The 13,024-nt window shown below is 32.5% G+C and overlaps 1 protein-coding gene across 3 annotated transcripts in view; it reads left to right on the top strand.

Annotated features, from left to right (window-relative positions):
* Window positions 1–13,024, top strand: part of LOC106087566 (tyrosine-protein phosphatase corkscrew) — a 127,799-nt gene that overhangs the window by 105,096 nt on the left and 9,679 nt on the right. For all 3 annotated transcript variants that reach the window (XM_013252654.2, XM_013252653.2, XM_013252652.2), the window contains 2 exons: window positions 8,248–8,410; window positions 12,810–12,989. In XM_013252654.2, coding sequence (XP_013108108.1) covers window positions 8,248–8,410; window positions 12,810–12,989 — 343 coding nt within the window. The remainder of the gene's footprint in view (window positions 1–8,247; window positions 8,411–12,809; window positions 12,990–13,024) is intronic.

A 13,024-nucleotide genomic window follows, 5' to 3' on the forward strand; every position in this document is an offset into this window, starting at 1 on the left:
TATTTGTTTATCTATTAAGTCATTTAAATAAACATAAAAAACTCAAATCATAAATTTAGCTCTAGCTTGATTGTTTTCTACATAACTACGTTATGTGAGTCTTAGACATTTACACGTGTTTGTCTTTATTTTTAGTGATTCTTCAGTGACAATGACCTTGTCGTGTGACAACAAGTGATTTAAATAATAAAGCAATTGACAATTAATTAAATATACTTTTAAATGCTAGCTTTGCATGTAAGCTTTTGACTGATAGCCTGTTTTAGGGGTCCTAACTATTAAAGCACTTAACGCCAGACCCCCTGTCCGTTTGGGTTTTCATATATTTAGCATTTAGGGTAATAATAATAAAAATCTTCTTTAGGAAATTTAGAAAACTAAAAAAATATATATTTATTTACGACAAAAACACAAAAAAGTCTAAAAATTATTAAAAACAATAACACAAAAATCTAAATAATTAAATCATTTAATTTGAAAAAAATTTTAAATTTTAAAAAAATGAGAAAATGTTGAAAAAATTAAAGTAAAAATTAAAATATACAAACAATTTTTTTAAGATATTAAAACATATTTAAAAAATATAAAAGAAATTATAAATCAAATAATTAATTAAAAAAAAAATGAAAAAGTAATTATATATTGGGTTGCCCAAAAAGTAATTGCGGATTTTTCATATAGTCGGCGTTGACGTTGTGACTCTGTAATTGCATTCTTTCTTCTGTCAGTTATCAGCTGTTGCTTTTAGCTTGCTTTAGAAAAAAAGTGTAAAAAAGTATATTTGATTAAAGTTTATTCTAAGTTTTATTAAAAATGCATTTACTTTCTTTAAAAAAATCCGCAATTACTTTTTGGGCAACCCAATATTAACGATAACGAAAAGAATAACAAAAAAATCTAAATAATTAAATTATTAAATTTAAAAAGTGAGAAAATATTGAGAAAAAAATGTAAGACATAAACACAATTTTTTAATATACTAAAACATATTTCAAAAATGTAAAAGTAATTAAAAAAAAGAATAAAAAAAAACAAGTAAAATATAGAAAAAAAAATATTTTAAATTATAAACTAAAAAAATATATGGAAATCTTAACACATAGTATATATTATTAAAAAAATAAAAATGTTAAAATTATTATTAAAACTCTATAAAATAAAAAATTATAGAAAATAAAAGAATTTTTATAAGAAGAATTAAAAAAATAAAAACAACAATAAGAAAATAAATAACAAAAATTTGCTAAATAAAAAACAATAAGAAAATCTATTTAAAAATAAAAAGAATAAAAAAAATGTGCTAAATCGGGCCTCGCTAACTCCTACCTTAATTTTTAAAAATATCTGAAAAAAGTTAAAAATACGGTACTAAATTTGTCGATATCTGAATGGGGGGAGGTAGGACCTTCCCCCTTACCCTTATTTTCAAAAACACCGAATCTCGGAGATGAATGGTGCGATTCACGCGAAAATTTGTTTGCGCTCTTATAATGATCTAAAAACAAAAATTTGTTATGCAAATTCGGGGTTAAGTTTATAGGGGTGTCTCTCCACCCCAAACCGATTTGCCCCTGTTCAGGGGGACATCTACCCCTGAACAGGGGCAAATCGGTTTGGGGTGGTGAGACACCCCTATACACTTATAAGCGCAATATGGAACTCAAATGAAAGGTTATCGAAAATAGAAAACGAATCCGATATGCACTTTTGCGACCACGTATTTTGGGGGCTGCCTAACGCCCAAAATACTTGGCAAACGGGACATATTTACCGATCATACCAATATGGGGCTCACTAGAAAGGTATTTGAGAGCAGTGCACGAATTTGATATCCACATTCGGGACGAAGTGTCTGGGTGGCCACCCACCCCGAAAACATAAAAACTAATTAAAATTTTTAATGTTTGCCATGATTCCCATAAACTTAAGTTTAAGTGGTAATAAATATTTGTTTACCATTAAACATTTAACAAAAAAAGTGATTATTTTAATACCTACATGTTTTTATGATTTTAGTCGATAGAGAAAATGTTACCATATTTTTTTCCGTCTACGCCGCTGAACATCTTAATTCTTGTCCTTTTTCAACAATATATCACTAATGGGGGTATTTTGGAAATTATTTGTCAATATTTTGCAAAATCATATTCAGCAAATTTCCTAGTTTTTATCCTTTTTCAAAACTCATTTTCCAATTGGTGTACTTTGGTGATTATTTGTCAGAATTTTAAAAATTCATTTTTAGAAAATTTTCTATACAATTCTAAAATTTTTGCCCAACAAGTTTTCACAATAGCGATGAAACTGTATGCTACTGTAGGCAGTATTTTGATTGTTTTTTGCTTATACCACCCTTGAAATTGTACTGATTTATGTAGGAAGTTCTTCGCCATTCTTATGTTTATCCTGTTATGCTATTACATTGTAATGCTCTTTGAGTGGTCGAAGAAAGTTTAACTATCTGCCCTTCTACTACCTCAGCCACATCACTGAGTTATGGAACTATTGATCTTTCTGTACAACAGCTATGTCATCTCCCTGAGAGCCCAACAACGTCCAATGCATCAAAGTATAGCATTTTGTAGCTGTGGCTTTTTAAGTGGTTCCGGTAGCTTGCCGGCCATATTTTGTCGCTGCCATGCAAATGCAAATTGTGCCCATGTGCATTCCACTAAGGAACAGGGGCATTCAAGTTTAAGCTCAATGATAAGGAGCCTCCTTTTTATAGCCGAGTCCGAACGGCATGCCGCAGTGGGACACCTCTTTGGAGAGAAGTTTTACATGGCATAGTACCACACAAATGTTGCCAGCATTAGGAGGGGGAAACCACCGCTGACAATTTTTTTCTGAGGGTCTCGCCAGGATTCGAACCCAGGCGCTCACCGTCATAGGCAGACATGCTAACCTCTGCGCTACGATGGCCTCCGTAAGTTGCCGTTGCCATCCAGAACATTCACAACTATCGGTCTGTTTTCGGCTATTTTCTGGATGACCTCCACCGGTATTGCAATCGGACGGGCTTTTATTTATTTGCAAGGCTACGAGGCTCAATTATGGTGAAAGGGTTTATGGTGAATTATAATACCCATTTTTGTTAAGATTGTGTAAGGAAAAGTGTTTGGCCTATATTTTCTAGTTTTCTCTACGTCTCCTTACACCATAGTTTTATGACAATACTTTAATAATTTGCTTTTCTCATCAATATTTCATAACTTGTACATGGGTTTTTTTCATATAAGATTATAAAAACCATTTAGGATTTTTGAAAATTAATTCATTTAGTTAAAGATTAGTAGCATTCATTAAACGATGCTCTAATCTTTGTTAAGCAGGCATGAAAGCTAGTGTGAACAAGTTTTGCAACTTTCATGACGTTGAGAAGAATCAACATTTAATTGGGTTTAAAAATATTTTCGTTTCGAACAAAAGATAAACTAATAGTATTTGAGTTAATTAATGAATTTTTATTCAAATAAAATAAAAAAATAAGTCTCCAAGTTTGGAGAATTTGGACTTCTCTCAGCCTTCAAGAAAAGATAAGCAAAGATTTGAGATTTTTGTCGAAAATTTTTCAAAAAACTCAAACCAAAACAAACTTGACACCATAAACCCATTGTGTAACTGGTTCTTGCAATAAATAAAAAAAAAAATAAAAGCAAACTAAATCTTAGCTTACTATCACTCATTGCGTTTTGCATTTAAAACAAAATTGCTGCAGGCGTTTTACATTTAGATCACGGAACTTAAAAGAACTAAATTTAGCTAAGCTCTATTAGAACCCTTATTAGGAGACACGTGCATTTGCCATGTGTTCAAAATACCACTCAATAACTCCCTTTGAATATTTGTTACGGTAAATAGACTGACTCAAGCGGTAAACCCATTTAGAGTTATATCATAACGGAAGACTTTATTTGTTTGTTTTCATTTGTGCTGTCCCCTTCCAATTCGTTATTTACAAAAATTCTAGTTAAGCCATTTATTCAAATATCTCATTAATTGTCGAGTGTCTATCTGTCTATCACTAGGATTGAAAGGGGCCAGAAATAACGAAAAAAAGCAACACTGCCTCAAAAAAAAAAAAAAAAAACAAAAAAAAGCGTTATGTCAAGAAAATATTTTAAAAACAAACTTTAAAGTTCAAATATTTATTTTAAAATATATCCAAGGTATTTTTATATTTATCATTATGAAAAGCAAAAAAAAAAAAAAAAATAAAAACAGAACGAAAAGAAAACAAAAACAACAGTAACACTTATTTTGTTGTCTTTAAGATAATATCATGAAAAATTCCACTAAGAAATGTTAATAAACTCAAATGGCGGGCAAGAAGAGACTACCGACCGTTACGCATTGGCTAAATGATCTCGTCTGATCTATGGTTAAACAAGAGAAAAGCTCATTTTTTGCACAGTAGGGTTGAAAATGATAGCAGTTTAGTTAAATTTGTATGACTCCCTAGGTATACCAAAAGTGTACAACTTATAGGAAATGTTAAGAATCGTTTTTTTTAACGAAGACTACCGCAAGTATCTTATATTAGAAATGTTACATAATAGGTCCTCTATTTGTCTTATACCTGTATGGTAATCGAGTGTCTGTTATGTAACCAGTAATCTGACTAAAGAATTTAAGGCAGTCGGAGCCGATCAGCTGGGTTACCAGCTGAACTTTTTATGACCAATGTCGATACTAGCTTGTTATCACAATCAGGCTTTCAGTGGCGCCGTGTGCTTAAAGCTCAAACATGAATCTGGCATGGCCATCGTGCCGCTATAGGTCGTTAATAGTTCAGCCAACAATCCTTCGGAACCGACTGCCATACTATTCTTCCTTCCTGAGATCCTTCGGAACCGACTGCCATACTATTCCTCCTTCGGGTTATTGCTATAATGGTTGTTTTTTTCTCTACAATAAACCCCCATCAGAGATTAGTTGGATTAGTTAGACCGTCTTCTCTACAATCGTATTTTAACGAGGCGCCCCTATTCTGTATTTGTTCAGCTGGCAACCCATCGGCACCTGCTGCCTTACAGTAATTTTTATCCGGTGTACTTTAATCTCATTCTGACTTGGCGGTGTTCACATTGAAATTAATCTTTAGGGAATTGGTCAGAGATATTCCAATCTCATCTACAGTGAGATATCAGTGAGTTACATCTGATCTTAAATGGATCAGCTGACAACCCATCGGCACTTGCTGGATTATAAATATTTACCCGGATTGCAGCCATGTTGACTTCTTAAGAAAGTATTCACTCAATACGCTGGCCAGTGATTAGTTTGAAGACATTTCCTTCCCCTCCACAAATAGACAATGGCTCATTCAGCAGGTTGAATTTTTATTGACTAAGTAGGTATTCTTGTCATCTTTATAATCGGATATCTGCGTGTCTCCAGTTCTAAATAGTTGACCAGACAACCCATCAGCCCATGTTGCCTTATAATACTTTATTCGGCTCCCTGACAGGGGTTAATAACCCCTGTCGGTCTTTGCAGTAAACCTTTCACTGCTATAATCAAATATCAGTATTTCGGGGTTGTCTTAAATAGCTTTGCAAATTATCGGTTTCTATTACCTTGTTATTCATTAGCCGGACTATTTCAAGTGACATGTAATTGGCTGGATAGATATTTTCTTCACCTCCATTATCATATACCAGACTGCCATTTCCCGTCTTAAATAGCTCAGCTGGCAACCTATCGGCACCTATTGCCTTTCTTTATTCCTTAGAAGACTTGCTGCCATTTTTATATCCTCCCCCATAGGATAGGGCTATACTAATTACGTCATTCCTTTTGTAACCATAACCATAAAGTATACATAATCTTGATCGTCATGACATTTTAAGTCGATCTAGCCAGGTCCATTTGTCTGTCCGTCCGTCTGTCGGAGCACACTGACTTTCGAAGAAGTAAAGCTTGGTATGACTTCCAACAGCTGTGCCAAGTATGGTATAAATCGGTTGATAACCTGATATAGCTGCTATATAAACCGATCTCCCAATGTGACACTCTGAGCCATTGGGAGGGCGATTTTTACTCGATTTGCCTAAAATTTTAAATTTGGAGGTGGAATTTTTCTACGACCTCTCACAGCCATGAAAAGTACGGTTCATATTGGTCAATAACTTGATGTTGCTCATATGTATATTGAAAAAGTCATTCAAAGAACTTGACAAATGCGATACATGGTGAAGGGTGTATAAGATTCGGCCCGGCCGAACTTAGCAGACTTTTTCTTGTTCTTTCTGTCTTTGCAGATTAGTTCGTAGGTATTTACCTCACCTTTACAAACAGATATCAACATATTGCTTTTGGTCTTAAACTTGAATCGGTAACCCATAGGCTCCTTCTGCCTTGTTATACTTATTGCGGAGTACTGAAATTTTTAAATCTATCTGGCTAGGCGGCATACACTCAATATCGTCGTAGGCTAGGTATAGTCCTTTACAGACTCCGATAATTTTAAATCTAATATCACAACTGCTACAGACCAAGGACTCTGGTGTGAATTTAACTTACGACCCAAGCACTGGCAATATGAGCACGCTACCAACCTACCGAGGCGCCTTCAATACCGTCATACGAGATTGGTTTATGTGAGAATTGGCAACCCATCGGCTCCTGCTGCCTTACCATTTTGACCTTTTTCTGGCTTAATGTCAATATCATCGTTAGGGATTGTTTTCTACTCGCTGCTACAATCGTTAATGAACTGTCTGTCCCACTAACTTTGTGTTACGGAAAATGGAATATTTTCATGCGCTTCTACATGCAAATGGAAATTTGACCATTAAAATTCCATTGAGGAACAAGGGCAAGCTTCTCACATATCAATGAGTTTTGACCGATTCAAGTTCAAACTCAATGATAAGGGGCCCCCTCCTTGTTATAGCCCAGTGCGAACGGTGTGCCGCAGTGCGACACCTCTTTGGGAGAATTTGTACATGGCAGAGTACCTCACAAATGTCTCTAGCATTACTGGGGGATAACCACCGAGTTAAAATTTGTTCAAAATCAAATAAGTAGTTTGAAAAAAAAAAAATATTAAAAAAAGGGTTAAAAATCTAAAAAACATAAAAAAATTTATTTAAAAAAACAATAAAATTAAAAAATAATATTTGCAAAAAAACCTTAAAGAAATTATTTTTAATGAAAAAGTCAAAAACAAAATTCTTTTTCATAAAAAAATAGTTTTTAATATATTTTTTCAAATATTCTTTTCCAAATTAAATAATTTATTTGAATATTTTTTTAATTTTTTGGTTTTTGATAAATTTAAAATATTTTTTTCAATTAGTTTTTTAATTTTTTTTTATTTTTTTTTACTTTTTTTATATTTTTTTATTTATTTTTATATTTTTTTATTTACTTTTATATTTTTTATTTTTTTTTATTTTTTATTTATTTTTATATTTTTTCTTTTATTTTTTTATATATTTTTATTTTTTTATTTTTATATATAAAACATTTTTTATTTTTTTGAATCTGTTTTCTTCTAAGAAAATTTTTAAATTTTAGTTTTTATTTTTAATTTATTTATTTTCCCTGAAAGTTTCTTGTAGTTATTCGTTTCCATCTGTTTCTTTAATTTAATAACCCTGTAGTTGATTTTTTTCTTATTTACCAACACCAAAGCACCTTACACTCAATATATGTGAGTATATGGGGATAGGGTTTAAATGAGACTTAATCTCACACGTGCTTAAATATTAGCAACAGGTGATACCAGTTTGAGAGCGGTTTGTTATTAAAGATTATATTACTAATTGGCATAAGAGGGTGAGCATGTGTTAGTAAAGAGTAAAGCTTTTGTTTTATGCCTTAACCAGATGTTCTTGGCTACTCGTGGTGCTGGTGGCGCCAATGCATTTTGGGGGCAAAGTTAGAGAACTTGTGTTCTCCCTAAACAAAACAGAGGCAGCTTAAAAAATAAAAGAGAGAGAGAGACACACACACACACAAGAGAGCTTTACTCGTCTAGAATACAGTTTTAAAGTCACCACGGAAAGAAAGCTTTGGTGAATTGTGTCATATGGCTGTATTTTGAAAACAAACAATTAGTACGCAATTGTTAAGCCAATTGAAAGGACTTGAGATTTAAAAAAATAAATCGGGAATATTAAAAAAAAAATAAACACAAAACAAAATAAAGCTTAAAGGATAAATTTTATAAAGTATGACTAAGTGATTTAATATTTAAACAATTTTATTTACTATAATTTTTGTTTTACTTTTTTACAGATGGTTTCACGGCAATCTTTCTGGCAAAGAAGGTGAAAAATTGTTATTGGAACGTGGAAAGAATGGTTCATTTCTGGTGCGTGAATCACAATCGAAACCAGGCGATTTTGTTTTATCCGTAAGGACGGACGAAAAAGTTACTCATGTCATGATACGTTGGCAGGTATGTAAGATTCTATTTTGTTTTCACTAGCTTAACTTAAAGCCACACACGCACATACAGCCAGATAGAAAGACAGACAGACGTTCTTACTATATCGCACACTCAATAGCTACATTTTTTTTACACAAAATGCCATAGCAATAACAACAAATAGCACCATACGAAATTGGCATTTAATAATGCATGGCGAAAAAAAGCAAACAAAATCGATTTGTTTTGCTATGGCTAAAACTATTGCTGTTGGTTTTTGTTGCTGTTGTTAGCACAAAATAGTGCACAACAACAATAAAGCAGTCCGATGGCGGCAGCTTAACAAAATTTCAAGTTCAACTAAACGTCGTAAAGTTTTTCCTTATTATTTATGACCTTGAACGGAAAAAATCCAAACTACAACGAAACATATAAATGAGCCAGCCTTATAGACAAAACCACACATATACACAGAGAGATGCATCACTAAAAACCACCTCACCTCACCCATACATATCAATTGTACATCAATTTGAACATCAGATTTTCAATCTTCTCCGTATGTAGCTGTAACAATTTTTTTAAAAATCTTTTTTTTTTTTTTTTTTAATTTAAATTGTTTGCTTGATTTTGCAACTACTTTTAATGACAGTAGCCACCCATTCAGATTTTGCTGGGTAGCTAGCTAGCCAGCCAGCCCGCCGCTTGTTTCAAGTGAGAGCAATAATTAATTGTTTGCATAAAAAAAGGCTGAAATTCAAGAAAGCAAATTGTCTGTCCCAGTTATAGGTGTTTCAACAAATCCATGCAAATTCATTTGTTAATTATACATTTATTTGCTATAAACCAACAAAAGCAATAAAAGCTTAAGGCATGCTTAATGGATTATCTAGGATGGAATAGTAGAGTATAGCAGCTCATCTAAGGGTTAACGTATTGTAACACATAAATATATGATTCTATGGTTATAAGTATTGGAAAAAGGGCTTGGTTGCCTTTCCTTTTTTTTTTGGGAAAATGAAAATGATGGATTGCCTGTGGCATAGCCCAATTCAATTTTTATCCTGATTGTGGTGTGAGTATCATAAATATATTCCCATTTATGATTTATGAATTGTATCCTTTATACCTTTTTTTCTTTATGAGATACCTCTAAACTGAAGGATACAATTTCTCTTCTTTCGCCATAGTATATGTCAAGGGCTAACATCTAGCGCATTATTTTTTGCGTAAGCACGAAATATTACAAAGCTTTATGAATCACCAAACAAAAGCGGAAATTGTTAGCCAGAAAGCCAAGGGTAGATTTATGACACAAACCATAGGCAAAAAGAAACAAAAGGTTGTGAGCTATAAAGGACAGGAAAAAGCAAAACAAAGCGATAAAAGTCCCAACACTTGCGAACTGATACAATGGCAGGCTTAAGGAATCGGAAAACAATTAAAAGCGTGATAAGATCGGCCGAGTCGAATCTTGTATGCTTTCCACAAAAATTTGAATGATGTTTAAAGATGGCTGTTAAAGTAGAGCTGGCAAAATATCGAAATCACTATCGAAATTATTTAATTTTTTGACTGAATATCGATTGATATTTTTCCGATGAATACTATCGTAAAAGTTTAATTTTTTGCAAAATTAAACATATATATATGTATATATATATATATATTTTATGAGGTCTTAGGCGAATATTTCGAGGAGTTACAAACAGAATGACGAAATTAGTATACCTCCATCCTAAGGTGGAGGGTATAATTAGCAAACCGACACTGAATGCATCCTTTAAGATACATTGCACCTATAGAGGGCGCAATTTTCATTCGATTAAGCTAACATTTTGTACAATGATTTCTTTCATGGCTTCCAACTGACTTCATTAATCTTGATTTTATCTGGTCTGTGCATCGATATTGGTTCTATGTAAATCGATCTACTGATTTTTACTTCTCATTTTCGTTTGAAATATAGGTGATGGGAAATTAACGATAGTATCGATATTTATTATTAGAACTATCGAAAATATCGAATGTTGCTATAATAGAAGTCAGCATGCAAAATTTCTCCAAAATTGATTAAGAATTGCTCTCTCTAAAGTCCCCAGGGATTTAATCGGAAAGATTTATATGAGAGCTATATCAGGTTATTAACCCATTTGGACCCCTTTCAATAGAGGTGTTGGAAGTCATAACAGAAGTCTTCTTGTAAAATTTCACCCAAATCGGATAAGAACTGGGTCCTCTAGAGGATCAAGAAATAAAAACGAGTGATCGGTTTATAGATTGCAAACCGATTTCAATCATTTTTGGCACTGACCTTAAAGGTCATTATAGAAGTCTGCATGAAAAATTTCATTCAAATTGGTTAAGAATTTAGCTGTCCAGAAGTTCAAAGTATTACATCGTGAGAACGGTGTTTATGGGAGCTATATCGGTTTATAAACCGATTTGTATTATTCTTGGTATGGCTATTGGAAATCATAACAGAAGTCATCTTTTGAAGTTCCATTTAAATCGGATGAGAATTGCGACTTTTAGTGGCTCAAGAAGTCTAATCGGAAGATCAATTTATATGGGAGCTATATCAGGATATGGACCGAAAAGACCGAAATCATACTTAACATGTATTACGGATAATAATTACGCCCTCTGGGGGCTCAAGATGTTAAATTGGATGATCAGTTTACATGGGAGCTATATCAGATTATGAACAAACTTGGACCACTCTTAGTGTAGGTGTTGCAGGTCACAAAAGAAGTAGTCTTGCAAAATTTCAGACAAATATCATAAGAATAGTGCCTTCTAGAGGTTTAAGAATTCAAATTGAGAAATCGGTTTATTTGGAAGCTATATTCAAACATAGAACGATTTGGCCGATTTACAATCCCAGCCGCCCTATATCATTAAAAAGTATTGGTGTCAAAATGGGAGTGGTTAGCTGTTTTTTCTTCAAAAATTAGCGTGCTTTCGAGAGTAATGACTATTTTTCTCTTAATATAAACTAAATGCATGTTAAGTACTAAAAGTCCATCATTATGCCTTTTGTACTAAATTATCCTAATTTTAGAACCAAACCAATAATTTGTAGGCCAAATTCATAAAAAACAACAATATTAAAAAAGTTACCTCTAACTTAGGACAATATGAAGAACTGAATTGTTGCAAGTGACAATAATATTGAAATGTCTTCATAAAAGTACTAAACTTTAAAAGATAATTTTAAACGCCTAAAGCTGTGTTAGACACACGCACAACCTCACACCTTATTTCCAAGCGCGCTGGGTTATTCTTGTAAATACATACGAACATGCACTCTCTTTTCTCTTTATCTCTAAAGATAATAAACTAAAATTTAAATTTTAGTACCGATTAAGGATTATTACTAAAAATTTGAGAATTAGTTTAAAAAATTTGAATCAAATGGAGTTAAAAATACAATACAAGTACTTAAACCTTGAAGTAAAAGTTTTTCAACGATGTTGTAAACTTTGTGTTTCCATGTCTTTAAGTTCTGCTGAAAGTTATTAGTACTTCAAATAATGTGTCAATTTTACTCTAAGTTAATACCAGAAAATATTAACCCCAACATTCACTCTCTTTTCTCTCTCTCTAAAGATAATAAACTAAAATTTAAATTTTTATACGGATTAGTACCAAAATTGTAAGAATTAGTTAAAGGAATTAGAATCAAAATTAAATATAATACAGGTACTTAAACGTTGAAGTAAACGTTTTTCAACAATGTTGTAAATTATGTACTACCATGCCTTTAATTTGTACTAAAAGTTATTAGTACTTCAAATAATGTGCCAACTTTACTCCAAGTTAATACCAGAAAGTATTAACCCTAAGAACTAGGCGCTGTCATACTTAATTTTTAGTACACATATGAAAAACAGAGTTTCTTAAACTTTTAGTACACGAATTAGGAACCATTAGTAATACAAATAATGTGTCAATTATATTCCAAGTTAGTACTAGATCTTTAGGCCCAAAAGTTAGGTACTCTTAGACCTTATTTTTAGTACCAGAATGAATAACCAGGGTTTTTTTTAACTGTTAGTACACGATAAGAAACTAGTGTTTTAATTATATTTGACAATTTTAAAAATTTTTATTAAAAAAACTTTTCGATAGAAAAAGATTTATTAAAATCTGCAAAAAAAATAGGTTCTAACAAATACTTAATAGTAAAATATTGAGAAGTGAATTAAACCAATTTTGGCCAAAACCAAAACTACGCGTTTATTTTCTTTGATTATCAAGACTAACAAGACTACGGTCCCACTAACATTAAACGAAAGCCATTCCCATCACTTATTTTTGTTTTTCTCATTTAACTTGAACCTTGACTCTCTGTGACAGAGGTCAAAACCATCAATAACCTCACTTGACTGATATCCTTTTGTATTTTTGTCTTCTTTCCTTTTAGGATAACAAATACGATGTTGGCGGAGGTGAACCATTCAAGACTCTATCCGAATTAATTGAACACTACAAACGTAATCCAATGGTGGAGACCTGTGGTACGGTTGTCCATCTGCGACAGCCATTTAATGCTACACGCATCACTGCAGCTGGCATCAATGCCCGAGTGGAGCAATTGGTTAAGGTAAGACAAGACACATCCACCCATGAGGACATACG

Source organism: Stomoxys calcitrans, chromosome 4, assembly GCF_963082655.1.
Source record: "Stomoxys calcitrans chromosome 4, idStoCalc2.1, whole genome shotgun sequence".
Taxonomy (NCBI): Eukaryota; Metazoa; Arthropoda; class Insecta; order Diptera; family Muscidae; genus Stomoxys; species Stomoxys calcitrans.